Here is a 16,625-nt window from a genome sequence, read left to right as displayed (position 1 = left end):
ATTATTGGGCCAGTAGGTTCTCCCAGGCTTAAATTCAGTCTCAGGCATCCCTCTTGAGCAATAAGGTCACTTTCCTCAGACGATGATTACATGAAAGTGCTGAAACTTATTTACAAAAACTGGGGGCCTGCCCATTAGCTCAGGTGTTTAAGTACCTGCTAAAGCAAAGCAGTCAGGCTCAGGATGCTGTGGTTCAATCCCCTCATCCTCAAGCCAAACCAGACGTGCCGTGAGGGCATCCTGAGCGCCCTCCCCCCCCCAAAAAAAAGGCTGGGGAGATGGTTCAGTAGAATAACTGCTTCCCTGGCAAACACAAGGGCCTGAGTTCAATCCCTGGTTCAGCAAACAAACAAAAAAAAGTGTACACCTATTTACAAAAACTCGAAATTTACAGGGATCCATCTTTAGTGCATGCACTAGAAGTGGAATTAATCTGTTAAAGATAACTATTACCTGAGAAATGTGGCAAAGGAGCTCGGTGACCAGTAAACTTTCTCAGCAACAATCCTCCACTGTTGTCTTGTTCACACTGCATCACAGATGCACCTCAAGAGTTATTGCGGTGCCACCTTGATGTGGGTGGTTAAGGAACTCTGATTGCATAGGCTTTAAGAGTTAAGCCTGGTTTCCAAAGACAGAGGCTTAATCATCTGAGAAGCAACAGAGCGAAAATCTTGGACACACCGTACTAATCCTGAAGTCAGACTGCCAGCTTCCACTTGAAGCTTACCAGTGTGGTGACCTTCGGCAAGTTCCTTAACCTGTCTTTGCTTTCATTTCTTCAACCATTAAATGAAGACTAATAGCAGCTTACCTCACAGGCTCATTGAGAGGATGAATTAATAGATGCCAAATGCTTGGAACGGGGCTTTGAACAACAATCCTTTAGAAGTATTTGCTCTTCTTATTATTGGCACACACAAAAATTCAGCTACGACTCACCTCGGGGATACCAGAGCCACAGGCATATGGTGCAAATACACGCACCAGAGAGACAGCCAAAAATGCAAACAGTAACGCCCACAGGATGTACATTAAGTAATTCAGAATGTAAGCGCTGGCACCCTAAAGAACAAACACAAAACAAGAAAACCTGAGCACAGCAGACCCAAACAACATACCCAGCCCCACCCTCCACCATAAGAGCAAAGCTTTGATGGCATCGTGCAGGTTTGTCCCTGTGCTGCATAAATAAAAGGGCCAGTGTGGGTTTATCAGCTGTTGCTATTGCTACAGTCACTGCATACAAACAGCACTGGGTTTTCCACCAGGAGCTGTTTACATCAAACTTCTACCAGGTGAAGCTGAGCAGTAATGGAAAGCCTGAATGATCACGGGCATAATCACCACTTGTACTAAAGTTAATAAAGGACATGACGCAGAAAACTCTGCCCCCGAGACTCTGGCAGATTCGTTTTGTCTTGTCTGCGGTGGGTTGGGCTCTCATCGCTTTCATTAGGGCCGCACCCGTAGCACAGCAAGCAACCTCACAACCAACAAAGCGGCGCTGGAACTGTGCTCCAGAGCCCGACTCGAGTGTGGTCTGTGCACCAGCAGCAGCAGCAGCATCACCTGGTTGAAACAGACACTGTGAGCCACACCCCAGACCTGCGAGTCAGACACTGTGGGCTGCGGCACAGCGCTGTGTGTTTCAACAGGCCCTCTGGGAGATCCTGCCACGTATGAACATTTCAAAGGCGCTAGCAAAGGGGACGGTTGATCATCTCCTTGGGAATTTCTCTGAGCCATTTACTCCAAATTGTCTGCTCTGTGGAGAATGCTTCTTTCCAGACCCAATGCCTAGTCCGGAGTCTTCCAGGCCAAGGACCCAATCTCCTAAGAGAAGACCTCATTCCTCTAGGCCTCAGTGTCTTCCCACCATCTGGATTACTCAACAGAGGAAAGGGAGATGACCTCCAGGCCAGGCCATGGCCAAGCCACATGTGTGCCTATTAAATGCAAAAGCACCTTCCGGGAGATAGTGCTACAAACACATATATATTCACACCCTATGTGCTAAGAAATGGAGCTGCAGAACACCTTCTACCCAGTTAAATATGTACTTTTTTAGAGGCTAAAAATAACTTCTCACTCTTATGAACAGTAATGCTTTGAATCAAAGCATAAATCCTAAAACAGTTGAAAAGATGGATGACTGTATTTCCCCCTAAACATATATTGCAAGTAGGAGAGAAGAAATAAAATATGGTGTCCAGCCAATTCTGCATCCCCGTCTCCATCAGCCCACGTGGAGAATTTCTTTTTGGAAGCAATGGAGAGCCCTGAGAATGTGTGAGATTTCAAGATTCCCGTCTACTTCTGTCATGTGAAGGAATCCATCTTCAATTCCACCGAAAAAGAGGTTTAGCAAAATGGTGAGATGCATTCCAAATGTCTTCAGCTGTCATAAGTCAGTCACAAAAAAGTGGGGGAGGAAGGAGATACATAAATAGATTATACAGATCCTCCAAGCACAGTTCTAGTGTGAATAGTCCTCCCAACACCCCTAATGTGAAGCATGGTCCCCTGGCTTTCTGAGCCACCAAAGACCCAGCCATTGGGTAACCACTAAATTCAGATAAAAACACACCCTTTCCTGAACTAAGACTTGTAGAAAGATCTGAAGCTCTGATTGCCCTGAAGGACGCACTGGAGCTCTAGGTCCCCACTATACTCCCTGTGGAGGAGGAGACACTGTCTTCATAGGAGGCCCAGGAGCAAGAATGCGATCAGCAGTGCAGTGGGAGACAGTGACTGCAAGCCCAGTGAGCTGCCCCTTCATTCTCACTAGGACAGCTATAAGCAAAACCAGATACTACTGAAGGCTGGCAAGAAGGAACGCAAATTAGACCCTCCTGCACTGCTGGTGGGAATGTAAAATGCTGGGCCTGCTTTAGAAAACATTCGGCAGCTCCCAGGAAGGTTAAACGCAGAGTTCCCATTTGATCTCACAGTCCTACTTACACATAAATGAAACAAAATATGTGCCCACAAATGTTTGTACACCGATGTTAAGAGGAACATCGTTCATAGCCAAGAAGTGTGTGTATCAGCTGAGAGACAGATAAATAAAACGTGGCCTAGCCATACAAAGGGAAGATTACAGAACCACAAAAAAGGAAGGGAGTACTGATTTGTGCTATGAATGGCATGAAAGCACTGGAAAATACGCTAAGGGACACAAAGTCCGCATGTTGCATGATTGCACTTATGTGAAATATCTGGAAGGGGCACATGTATAGGTAACAGCAGATGAATGGTTGCCTGCAGCTGGCAGCTGGGGAAGCCATGGAAGTGAATGCGAATGGGCTTGGGCATTTGCCAGGGGGAGGGGAGGAAAATGTGCTGGAGGCAGACAGTGCTCATAGCTACACAGCTCTGGGAATGTACGAAAATCGTCAGGCTGTATGCTTTAATGGAAGGACCATAGAAATAACATATTTCTCCTTAATTCGAAGGGATTATGACAACTCTATTTCTTCAGCATGATCAAGAAATCAGCTTTCATAAGAAAAAGCCAACCACCAGGCCTCTGAGAATGACATATGCAAATTGTGCATGCGAAGAGCAGGGAAGGCCTTTCCAAGTGAAGTGTGCGTGCCAGCAGCAGAGCTGGAAGCAAACAGACACACTAGTGTCAAGCCAGGCAGGTGACATGGAAGGTGGCGGCACGGGCACTCTAGGACTACACACTGCGGGGAGGCCCCTCCAGGACCTGTGCAGACAAGACACCCACCTCTGACTGATTCACCAGCAGTTCCGACCACTTCTGCCACAGAGGACACTTGTCCCTGTCCTCAAAAGTGGTCTCGTTGGATGTCCAGCAGCACTGCTCATGGCTATACCAGAAGGCAGACAGGCAGACACCCTCCTTCAGATCGGTCATCCAGTCGACAGCAAGATCGATGACACCAGCCAAGGTGCCTGCAAGAAAGACCGAAGCCCTCAGAGGAGCTCAGTGCAGGGAGAATGAGTGCACGGCACAGCAGTTACCAGGGTTTGCAAGCACTCCAGGGGCCGCAGTCATGGGAGGCTCCTGCCTCTCACTCATAGGTCGTCTGGCCACGGGTGGTATGGGCAAGGCAGTGTCCAGCCCGATGGGAGAAGGAAGGTCTCAGTGGCTTAAATCAAGAAAGATGAACGTGTTACACTCTTCTCTCACGTCACTGGGACTGAGGGACTTTGTTCATTCATCCCTTCCCAGATGTTTGAAATAGGAATATGTACCATGAAGAACAGAACCCTTCGTGGCTGCTGGAGAAGAAGCCTGGGGTCACACAGTGACATTTCTTAAGGAAATAGGGTAATGCTCTGACAGTCTCACATCCTAAAGGAGCAAAGCTTTGCCACAAAATGGGTACTGTACTTGGGGGGATCCTTCTTCATTAGAACTTTCTGGACTTTTTAAACTACACATATAAGCTTTAGGTATCTACAAAAGTAAAAAAAAAAAAAAAGTAAAGCCTACTAGAACTGAAATAAAATAGAAGGTGTAGTTGAGTGGGCCACAGGAAGAATCTTGTGTCTTTCCATACAACCCATTCTAGCCAGCTATGAAGGCAGAGAGTATGTTCCTAGATATTTTAATTTGCTAAATTTCTGCTGGCCATGTCTTACACTGCCCAGCCTGTGTTATCCCCAGTGAATTCATTTTTGTTTTGTTTTTGTTTTTGGCAGAACTGGGGATTGAACTCAGGCCCTTGCACTTGCCCGGCAAGAGCTTATTCTACTGAGCCATCTCCCCGGCCCCTAGTGCATTCATGTTAGCATTCTTGTCCCTCTGCAGACAGAGGCTGTCCAGCTGGATTCAGGGGCCCTTCCCTCCTCTGGCCCAGATCTCCTTCCTGCTCCTCCTTGGGGCTTCTGTTCTTTTGTTCTTACGATTCCCCTTCACCCAATCTCTCTCTCTCTCTCTCTCTCTCTCTCTCTCTCTCTCTCTCTCTCTCTCTCACCCCATGACTCCTTCCCATCTGCATTAAAAAAACTAAGCATGAATAAAATTTAAAAGAAAAAACCAAGCATGCCCTCCCACCCCCACCCTCACCAGCGACCATCCTATCTCTTTCCTTCTCTTCTCAGGCTCACTTCCCCACCACCCATCAGGAGAATCCCATGCAGCTAAGGGCAGTGGCCCATGTGCTTAGTACTCATCTTGAAAAGGATCTGCACGCCACAGCCCACAGCCGTAGCTGGCCCAATGCCTGCTTGTGAGAACATTTCATCAGAACACAGCTCTACCACTCAGTTCCACACTGACCACAGCTACTTTCATGCTACAGTGCAGCATTGAATGGCTGCGACAAGAACTGTGGGACCAATAAAGGTGAAAACACTTACTCAACTGGCCTTTTCCAGGAAAGCTTTGCTGACCCTGGCTTCAAGCCTCTCAACAGCATTGGACACTTCTAGTCACCCTCCTCCTAGAAATACCTCTTCCTTTGACTTCCACACCATTAAACTCTCCTAGTTTCCTGTGTCTCTCCTAATCTTTCCCACTCCATCATCCAACCTGCAAAACGTGCATGTCCTCAAAGCTTAACCCTAAGCCCTTTCCTCTTTTGATACTGTGCTCTCAACCTTGGCAACCCTGTGCCCTTCTGTCTGCTACTGAGCTGCAAATGTACATCAGGGACAAAAAGAATGCTGTGGAGAAGTACATAGCTCAGCTACCAGCCCGCAACGCCCAGTGCAAATGTCACCCATCAATTGTGACACTCTTAGAGTTACCTTCATCACTTTTTGATGTGCCCATGGCAGGCACCACTAATTAACTATGACTATTCTGTTGGACTCACTCTCACAAGCACTTTTAATAGCACCCCAGATAGTCAAACACAATGGCCAAGAACTGTCAAAAGACACAAATCTAATTGCCTCTTGGGTCACTGGATACTCTAGTCCAAGTCACTGTGTCCAGTGCTGGTCTCAAGCATTTTCCTCCCCACCTCAGCTTTGACGAGCCAGAAAAAGAGGCCTCCATTCAACGACTCAAGCATCCCATGAGGCTATTGAAGTCCTGCCCATCTGAGCCATCGCCATGACCACGCAACCCGCGTTGGGAGTCTCTCTTCAGTTGCTGCACTCCGCTCCTTCCACATGGCCCCTGCTGCCATTCTGAGCACCGTTGTAGAAGCCTTTTGAGCTGGGCTGCTGCAAGAGCTTCCTCTTCGTCTCCCTGCCCAAGTCCGACCCCATACAATGGCTTCTGCATACTGTGATCAGACAAGCTTTGAAAAATGTCACTGTGGTCCTTGCTGTCACCACCATATACAGAAAACCATTCTACAGTTTCTCATTGTTCTTGGGAGAGGTTTACTTTTTGGTTTTGGTGCCGAGGACTGAACACTGGTCTTCCAGCTTGCTAGAAAAGCATTCAACTGCTGAGCTAAACCCCTCCATACACCCCACTATTCTTGGGAGAGCTCCTAAATCCTCAAGTCTCTGTCCCTGATAGCTGGCCCTTCTTCTCTCCAGCTGTACCTTTTTCTGTGCCATCCCCACTCCATGTTCCTGGAACATAACAGGTCCCTTCCCTACCCATTGATGAGCCCTCCCTTCCTTCCCTGGGCAATCACCCGCTTATCTTCCAGAGTCCAGAATTTCTATCTTCTCTTTGAGGAGGGCTTCCCTGATTTCCTAGGTCTGAGTTGGGTGGACTTTCCAGGATCACTGTGGCTGCCTGTCCTTCCCCCAGCACTGTACCTATACTATACTATACATACGATAGTACCATGACTAGCTAGACATACGTGTGTATGCACACATGTGTGTATTTTTACTTTCAAAGTTTATAAGTGGGGGGTTGTTGACCATTTTTCATACCACATTGGAGATGAGGCCAGGCGTTCAGAACCCATGTCCACTCCAAGTGGCTTAGCCCAATCTGCCTGTGTTGTATCTGTGTCGGGCACATGGTTAGAACTACATATCCATGTTGAATAAATGATGCCAGTATACAAACGAATGAAAAATCAGAAAACTCAGATCTCTTCATTTGCTCAAGAGCTACTTACTGAGCACCGACTTCCATGTGCTAGTTACTGGTCTCCACCCTGTGGACACGGACAAGAGCAAAGTAGCCCCAAGTGCTTGCCTTCATAGAAGTGTACCTTGCAGGGGGAGCAGATGCTCAGAAAGTTAAGTAAATAAATCAGGGGCTCCAGTAGGAGGCAATACATGCTAGAGACAAAACACAAGACCCTAATGGTGTAACCTATTCAGAAAACAGCGTAGCAGTTCTCCAAAAAGTTAACACACGGCCAGCAAGCTAGCCCACTGACCCATTAGCTCAGTTGTTTAAGTGATTGCTTAAACAAAGCAATCAGGATGCTGTGGCTCGATCCCTAGATCCTCAAGCCTTACCAGACCTGCCCTGAAGGTGTCCTGAGCCAGCCAAAAAAACCCACACTTCTGAGATAGCTCACTGGTCTAAAGTGCAAGCTCAGGCAGGTACAGGGGACTGCAGTTTGATGCCCAATACCACATTCTGCACCATCCCCACCCTCAGGACGAGCTGAGCCAGCCAAAAAATTAAAATAAAATAAAAAATAAATTTTAAAAGTTAAACACAGAATTACTATTTGACCACCATCTCTCAGCATACCTCTATGCCCAAGAAAAATGAAAACATTCATCCATAAAAATATTTGTATACAAATATTCAGGACAGCATTGTTCAAAATCACCCAAAAGAGGGCCGGCCAAATAGCTCAGCAGATTAAAGCACCTACAAGCAGGCGCAGGAGCCAGGGTTCAATTCTGGGTCCTGCCTTGCTGGCCCTGCCCCCCAGGGCATACTGAGATAGCAATTGAGACTGGGCATGGTGGTGCACACCTATAATCCCAGCTCTTGGGAGGCTGTAAACAGGTGGATCACTATGAGTCCGATCTAGTAGTGAGACCCTGAACACCCTGTAGATCCATCCCTAAAATAAAAAATAAATAAATAAAAATCACCCAAAAGTGGAAACAACTCAATCATGCATCAGTGGATCAAAGGACAAACAAGACATGGCCTGCCATGCAATGGAATAGTATTTGACAATTAAAAAGATTGGAGTGCTAACGCGCTACAACATAGATGAACCTTGAAAAACTCTGCTGAGTGAAACACCACAAAGACCACATAGTATATGATTCTATTTATATACAATGTCCAGAATAGGCAAACCTATAGAAACAGAAATAGAAAACAGCTCTGTGGTAAGCTTGGGCTGGGAGGGAGGAGAGGCTGTCTCTTGATAACAAAAGGTGCAAAGGCGCTTTTAGAGGCCATCAAATTGTTGGAAAAGTGATCGCAGCAATCCTGACCCAACTCTTAGGAATGCGCTGGAAACCTCTGGCTGTACATTTCAGTGGGCAAGTTGCACGGTGTATGATCCATCTCAAGAAAGCTGTTACATACCTAAGTGCAAACAGAGGGGGAGGAGGACAGGCTCAGAGACGAGGGGATGTGATTTTAGAGACCAGAGACAGGTTCAAATGGAAAACCTTTGAACAAAGGCCTGAAGAAGGTGATGGAGGGGCCCCCAGATATTCAGGGGGGTAGACTCAACAATCAGCCAAATTCCATCCTTCTCTTTCATTCCTAATGACATTCCACATTTAGTCTTCCCTGCCGTTGTCCTTTGGGCAGCCCTCAGCTTTGTTCTGTGGTGCAACAGCGCCACCGAGTGGTGGCACGTGGTAAACACTGCAGTGAAAACGCTGCTAGATAGCTCCATCAGAGGGTACAAATAAAATGTTCAGGAGGCCCTTGAGGGGAGGACTGGCTAGGCATGATCCTCTCCACCGCTAGACCATCCAAGGTGCATCCAGATCAAAAGAACACATGAGCCACCTTGGTTTTCAGTGTCTTCCCATTTCTTGCCCTGCTGTATTCATTTGCTGTATCCAGGGAATCCACCTCCAGGAGTAATTCGTACCCTGGACTGCAATTTTGAACCATGGAGGGGAAGGAAGGGGGCTTTGCTCAATGCTGTTTCAGTGAAGCCTAGACAAGAGAATATGGCAAATTCCCCAGATGATTCCTCCTGAAAGGAAGGATGGAAATTAGGCTCCAAGTGAGACCAGCTGGTCAAAATCAGATGCACTGAAGCTAGCCCAATAGGGCCCCTAGATGAGTCAATAAATCTAAGCTGTTCTGTTCAGTCCACCAAGACTCCAGCATAGCTCTTAGTAGCTTCCTTATGGTCTGCTCCTCTTTTATCGCTCCTTGCTGGAAGCCAAGAATACGGATGCATTGTGAGAGACATATACATCCTCTGCATAAACACATCAAAATTCACAGCAAAGCCCCACAGAGTCACCTTCATAGAAGCAGTCATGCAAAATATCACCGGCCTCTACTGGGTGATTCCCCTCCCCCCTTGCGGCTGCAATTCCATGCTGGAAAACACTAGCAAGGAAGGAAGGACAGAGTGGACAGAACTCTGGCTGTGGACAGCCAGCCACTGCACTCGTAGGAGCTGGCGCTGCCCTCCTGCCCAGGCATGCCTCTGGGCTCTTCGTGGACTGCTGAGGCACACAGGCAGGGGAAGTGCTTCCCTGGCAACCAAGCCCCTTCCACAGTTCTCTTTGGAGTACATAAAAGCTCTTCCGGGTCAAAATCCTCTGGAATCACAAAATCTTATCTGTGTCCCATTAGTGTTCTGTCTGCCTTAGGTAAGTTTCAGCAATCCATTTCCAAGAAGAGCTGGTACATTTTGTTTTGACTTTATTTTATTTTATTGGTACCAGGAATCGAACTCAGAACCTCACACTTGCCAGGCAGGCGCTGTGCTGCTGAGTTATATTCCCTGCATGCATTTTGTTTTTTAAAAGACAGGTTTTTCCTCCAAATAGTCATGTACTTACTCTGGAAATATGGAGTGCTCACAAACATGATACTGGGATTACAAAAGCAAACAGAGGCTCTGAGAGTGAGAACAATACAGGGAACCGGGGTATTTCCCCTGAGCCCACCCTAGATCCCATGGGCGGGTGCGTAGCATTATTCTGAGGGCCACAGAATGTTCACCATCCATTTGGTGGGTTGTTAGCGGCACTCCTGAAACTTCATATGGTGCTTCCTTTCTTTGAAGATCCAATTTTTGCGTACCTTGTTGACTTCTACAGGACCAAGTACAAGGTAATGTACAAGATGTGTTTGTAGGAAAATCCACTGTGGTACTGAACTGTGGCGCCTACCATGTGGAAGGGCTGCCCAGCAGTGTACCTGCAGCTCGCCAGGAGCCCAGGCCTTAGGCTGGATGACAGATTTTAGGCTAAATATACGGCTGTGCATTTTGCCCTCACAAATTTCCAGCAATGAACCCTTGCATGATTAGTAAAAGATAAGCGCTTCATATTCCAAACACCCTCCCTAGCAGCTGTCGTGGGCCCCAGCCCCCGGCCTTGCTGGGGAGGGAGTACCGCATCCCCCGCCACCTACCTGCCAGCAGCCCAATAAGCAGCATGACGACCCATCCCGACCACGCATCCAGCAGACTCTTGATGAACTCCCAGACGGACTCCTTGCTTTTGCTGGTTATCTAGAAAGAAAGAGACACCACAGCTGATCAGCATATTTCCCAAGTCGTGCTTCTTTCCCTGAAATGGTTTCCTTGGGAAACAGCAATTGAGAAAATGAATATAATTAAGCAAGTGAATCCCCAGTTACATGGTTCTTGCAGTAATGCGCCACGATGATAAAACGGGCTCTCAAGTTCACAGAGCTGTAAAGATGCCGGAATACGTTAGTATTCTCAAAAGAACTAGAGTACCAAAACTCTACTTAATTAAAAAAAATACTAAGTATGATTTACTCTTTGATTATTTAAAATCCATTCTGAAGGGAGATATTGATTCCACATCACCAGTTTAAATGTGAGTTACTAATTTATTTTACATTATAAACTCTATTCATTAATAAGCATATTTAAGTGGTGGCGCATGCCTGTGTTCCCAGCACTCGGGAAGCTGATGCAGGAGGATTGCCCTGAGTTTGCCCTGGGTAGCCTGGGCTACACACTGAATTCATGACCAGCCTGCACTATATAGTGAAACACTGTCTCAAATAAATAAGTGCATACATACATACATACATACATGTCTATTCAATAGATTTTATCTGCTACTTTTGTTCTCAAGGTTAATTGTAATGCAACAACTTTAAATCAGCTACATAGCTCCTGTTTGCCACAGCAAACAGAAGTGTCTGTGCCCATGGTCACAAAGTCCCTCTTCCAGCGTCGACACAATACTGCATCCCAAGATCACCACTTTCCCTCACGACCCTTTAGAGAGGTGATCAGCAAACGCTTTCTGGAAAGGGCCACAGAAGAAGCATTTTCAGCTTTGTGAGTCAAGTAATTTCTATTCCATCTGTGCAACTCCGCCTCAGTAGCACAAGAGCAGCTATACATCAGAGAATAGGCATGCCTGAGTTCCAGTGACTGTACTGCAAAGCCAAGCACCAGCTGGCTTGGGCCTGAGAGCCAGGTCTGCTGGTGTCTGCCCTGGAGTGAAGGCTCCTCTGTCTGCCATGCTCCTCCAGGCTGGTGCCAAGAGACTGCAGCGTCTAGACTGGGCCTTGCGCCCTATGCATCTCTGTTCCTCCTTTCATGTCAGCCCTCTTGAAACGACACGACAGCGGCACTCTGCGTCATTTCTCAGCCTCCTCTGAAGCAGCTTGCCTACTGACACCCCCACATGGTTGGGGTACCACAACACTCTGCCTCTCATGGCAGGTGACCTAGTGAGCAGCCCCCTCCCCAACACTCCTCTTCACTTGGTCCGCAGCTGGCTGGTTCCCTCCTTCAACTTGAACAGCTTTTTTGAACGTCTGGCTGTGGCTCCCCATCTATCCCACCCCAGGGTCCTGAATGCCTAATCCTTCTACCCAGGCCACCTTGACCATTTCTAAAGCTTCAGCACTCACTTGCACACAGGGACCTCTCATTCTCTGTCACCACTCTAGCCTCATCCTTGAACTGCAGAGTTCCCTCTGCCTGCTGAGCCTCAGCCCGGCTGCAGTCCAGGCCGGCAACTCAAATTCAAAGCATGAGGAACAACACGCACTGGCCTCCCTCTGCCACACAATGGCTCCTCTTCTGGCCCTCAGCAGCAAAGGCCGCAGCGTGGTGTTCCTTGATACAACCATTCCTGCGCTCCAGCCCTCTTCTGAAGCCTGCCAGTGGAAGCTCAGAGCGGCTCTTCACCCTGTCCCCCACCATCTGCACTTCACTGTCCGCAATAGGCCCTTTCTTTCTCCTGACCTAATGTTTGAGCTTCCTCTTCCTCCCTTCACCTTTATCCAATTCTGTGGCCTTCAACACAAAATATACTCTTCTCCATAGCCTGCTTGGTCATTACCATCATGGCTCCATGGCCCACCTTTCCAAACTTGTCTTTATACCTTCCTTTCATGAATCCTCCTGTACACCCTGGCAGCTCTCTGAATTGCCCGTATGTACCATGTTGTTTCATAATTCTTAAGAAAAAAATACTCCTGTTTAGACTCCTTTCTCCCTCCCTCTGCCCAGTCATCTATAAAACCCCAACTGGAACGAAAGGGTCTTCATTAGCTGTCCCTCCTGAATGACCCCATGGCACCGCATCTCACTTTTGCTGTGGTCCATCCCCATGCCAAGTGCATGCCAAGCACTATGCAAACGTGCCCTCATGCACACACAATTTCAGTCAGTCTTCAAGTATAATTAACTCCATCTTTGTGGATGAGAACACAGGGCCTAGAAATGGCAGCCTCAAAGACACCCAGCCTGAATGTGTCAGGGGCAGGAAGTGCCCCAGACTTACCTGGGTCCAGTGTCCCCTCTTACCTCTAAGGTACATTCCCTCAGTACAACTCAACCTCTCAGCCAGAGTGCCTGCTACCAAATTCTCTGTCCCTATCTCTGCCTTTCTCACTCATCCTTCTCTCCTGAGTGTAACTAACCCATGCCATGGGCACCTCCACCCCCGTCCAGAACTTGGCCATTCATGCACAGTGCATGTCATTCGTCGATGGCCCTGCAGTGAGGTCTTCGAGCACCACCTACCTTTCTGTGTCTGTCAGTGTCCCGTGACTTCTCCCTCAGCCAGTCAATGGTATGGAAGTCCTCGTAAGTCCCCACATCAGGGAATGGCTCGTCAAGGAAATCCATCAGGTTCCCAGAGCCGCTCATCACTCCTGCATGGACCATGCTACTTACACCTGGAGGGATAAAAACAAGGGTTTAAAACTGAAGTAGGGAATAAATCATGAATTCTATTTTCTTGTATAAGAAAAATTATCTCAGCATAAGCATCTCTATCACAACATAATATATGTACAGCAAGCTCTCATATCCCATCATCAGTTATGTCTCCTTTTTTTACAGTACTAGCGGATTAAATCCAAAGCTTTAAGACTGAACTACATTCCTAAGCCCCTCCCACTGCCCCTTCTTGAGATAAGATCTCCCTAAGTTGCTGAGTTGCACAGGTTGGGCTTGAACTTCCAATACTCCTGCCTCAGCCTCCTAGAGTGCTAGGATTACAGGACTGTGCCACCATGCCCGTCTCAAACACTGAACCAGAAAATACCGATAGCTAAGTATGGTGTAATCCCAGCTACTCAGGAGGCTGAAGCAAGAGCAACTGAGGCCAGCCTGAGTGACTTAGCGAGTCTCAGAAAATACAGAGCGTTGGGGATGGGATTGAGTGGTAGTGTCTACCCAGCATGCACAAGGCACTGGGTACAATCTGAACACTATAAAAAAGAAGAAAGAAAATACTGAGCCACTAACCCTAAAATTATTCAGGTTTAAATTCCTGTGAGCCTGTGGTCACAATTTTGTCAGTTGGTTAATACATAACCTTGTTTTATGTGGGCCTCTGCTTAAAGGCTCCTTATTTAGCATATACTGCTGGTTCATTAACATTGAACTCACAGTCGATGGCACTATTACCCCTAAACAAAGTTTCTCTGATGCTTTATTTTGTCTACAAGGAACATCACAATCTTCTCACACTTAACGCTAGAGAGCACTGTATTTCAGATCCACTTTAAACAGCAAAATCACCAATAAAAAAGCACAAAAAGGCAAGGAAAAAACTGCAGCACTAAAAAAACCAACAAAAAGCACTTGCTGTCAGTATTGATGGTGGAAACACAGGCAGAATGTCACCCTCTGCAACCTCAGCTCTTCTCACAACTCAATTTTTGTCACGCTGCGCGTGCATGTTTGTGAATGATCTCAAGATCAGTACTGTGAGTACTGATTCTGGGTTGCTAGAAGTTGGATCTGTAATAGCCCCTAAAGACCCAAGGTGGCACTGCGGAGAGGTGACGTAAACTTCAAGAAGTGGAGACTAAAGGGAGGCCCTCAGCTTATTGGCGGTATGCCCCAGGGGTGATTGTGGGGCCCGACCCTCGTCCTTTGCTGAGTTCTCACCATGAGGTGAGTGACTTTGTTCCCCCAGGTGTTCCTGCCATGACAAGCTGCCCTGCCACAGGCTCAATGCAAAGGGGTCAACTGATTGCAGACTGAACCTCCAAGACTGTGAACCAAAATAAACCTGTTGTCTTTTTTAAAATTTTTTGAGGTACCAGGATTGAACTCAGGACCCTGCACTTGCCAGGCAAGCGCTTATTCTACTGAGCTATCCGCCCAGCCCCCTCTCTTTTTAAATTGATTGCCTCAGGTATTGTTATGGTCACAGAAAGCTGAAGAACATGTCTTAATCACTTTCCTCATTTCTAGAACAAAGATGTCTGCAACTTAAGGGAGGAGAAGTTCACTTTGGCTCATGTTTCAGTCCACAGTCAGCTTGCTCTAAGGCAGGACAGCATGGCAGAAGGGCATGGCAGAGGCAAATCTGCTCACGTCGTGATGGACAGGAAGCACACAGTGAGAAGCCAGGAATACAAATAAACCCTTCCAGGTCATGCTCCAATTACCTACTTCTTCCAAACAGCCAGCTATAAACTCATCAAACTAGTCTGTGGATGAATATAGCACCTTCGTCCTTGTTTCACCTCTCCAAAGCTCCACCTCTTCTTGCATGAGGCTTCATGGGATCTTCCAGACACAAACCACAGCACTAACACAGGAGGTAACAAAATGAGTTTGCTCAAAAAGGAGCAAATTTGCAATTACAGAGTCCACATGTGAAGATTAACCGAATGTATTTCTGAAAAATCTCAGGTTCTGAAAAAGGAAGGAGAGGGCTGGAGAAGCAAACAATTGGAAGAGAACTGACAACTGGTTCCCACTGGGAGACAAAGTGGCCCCCTATGAGGCAGGCAGCCTGCAGAGCTGCCATCACAGACATTCCAAATATACTATCATAAAATGAAACACTCACGTAACTTTCATTCACTGATAGGAGCCAAAGCAACCTGCAGGTAGCGGCAGCTCTCTGCACCAGGGACACTACTCTGTAGGGGGACAAGGGAGGCAGGGCAACCTGCCATGACCCAAGCGAGAGCCATACAAAGCAGTGGCAAGGAATTCTAGGTGCATATGCTCACTTTGAATTTTTCTTAAAATAAAGTTGAAAGGGTTCCTGCTGCCAAGGCAGTAGCAAAGTTGAATATGACTTCCCTTCTTGTCTAAAATAACAATTCCATGCCCACTCTTCAGGTTGCCATCACTTGGAAGATAATCACAAATGAATCAGTGCATCTTCTCCACTCTACCACCATCAGAGTTTGATCCGCAAATCACACAGGAGCTCATCTGAGATGCAGAAAATGCTCTGCAGCAAGACCAGTGTGCAGCTGGTTGGCAGACAAAAAACCACACCCTTACAGAGAAGAGGTTGGAATGTGCACTAAATAAAAATTACTTTGGCAAAGAGTATGGAAATTTGAGTTATAGGATAAGGACCAAAAAAGTGCTGGAATGGATAGTTAAAAAGTTGAAAGTGGTTATAAAAATGTTTGAATGCAGACTTCTCCCATTGCTTTATATATTTGTATATGTTAAGGACTCAACCATCACTTGATGAAAGTAAATCTTAATCAAATTGAAAACTCAATAGCTCAGAGGACTAAGCACCTGCTTTGGCAAGTGCAGGGGCCAGCGTTCTATCCCGAGTCCTACGTGCTGCGCCAGCCCTGCCCCCAGAGCACACTGAGCCAGCAACGGGAGTCCAGGCCTGGTAGTGCACACCTGTAATCCCAGTACTGGGAATGCTGAAAACAGGAGGCTCACCATGAGTCTGAGCTGCATAGTGAGACCCCGCACCAAATACAGAAAAGAAAAGTCACTATAGGCAAAGTGAAATAATCACCTTACAAGCAATAAAGTGGCCACAGCAATTGATATCAGCCATCTGTGCAACTTCGTTGCTTTAACACTTTCAAAGTCTGAGGTTTGAGTTATGCCAAGTTGAAAACTGTGCTCACTCATGAGTGCCCAGGGAAGAGTCCTGTTGCATCAGTCAGGAGCAAACAATAACATTACCAATAATGTAAGGGCAGGAATGAAATTTTTTTCCTTGAATTTTTTTATTGGTACATTTTATATATACATAGTGATAGCATTCATCATAGGTGAATTGTACCTTGCTTCAAACAATAGTTTCAAGCATTTTTTTAAAGATTTAAAATTTCTGAATTTAGTTCAACTTATAATACCACATTTCCAAGAAAAATG

General features: G+C 46.8%; 1 protein-coding gene across 4 annotated transcripts in view; it reads right to left on the bottom strand.

Moving 5' to 3' along the window:
- Positions 1-16,625, bottom strand: part of Clcn4 (chloride voltage-gated channel 4) — a 77,527-nt gene that overhangs the window by 32,985 nt on the left and 27,917 nt on the right. For 3 of the 4 annotated variants that reach the window (XM_023719532.1, XM_004635024.2, XM_023719534.1), the window contains exons 3-6: positions 13,041-13,195; positions 10,433-10,532; positions 3,737-3,924; positions 943-1,065 (exon numbers count right to left, since the gene is read on the bottom strand). In XM_023719532.1, coding sequence (XP_023575300.1) covers positions 943-1,065; positions 3,737-3,924; positions 10,433-10,532; positions 13,041-13,184 — 555 coding nt within the window. In that variant the 5' untranslated portion in view covers positions 13,185-13,195. The remainder of the gene's footprint in view (positions 1-942; positions 1,066-3,736; positions 3,925-10,432; positions 10,533-13,040; positions 13,196-16,625) is intronic. The other variant, XM_023719535.1, reaches the window with a different exon arrangement.

The sequence above is a fragment of the Octodon degus genome, unplaced genomic scaffold (genome assembly GCF_000260255.1).
Source record: "Octodon degus isolate 3935 unplaced genomic scaffold, OctDeg1.0 scaffold00069, whole genome shotgun sequence".
Lineage (NCBI taxonomy): Eukaryota > Metazoa > Chordata > Mammalia > Rodentia > Octodontidae > Octodon > Octodon degus.
The sequence above is the reverse complement of the archived record's forward strand: the minus strand, read 5'-3'. Positions and strand labels throughout refer to the sequence as shown.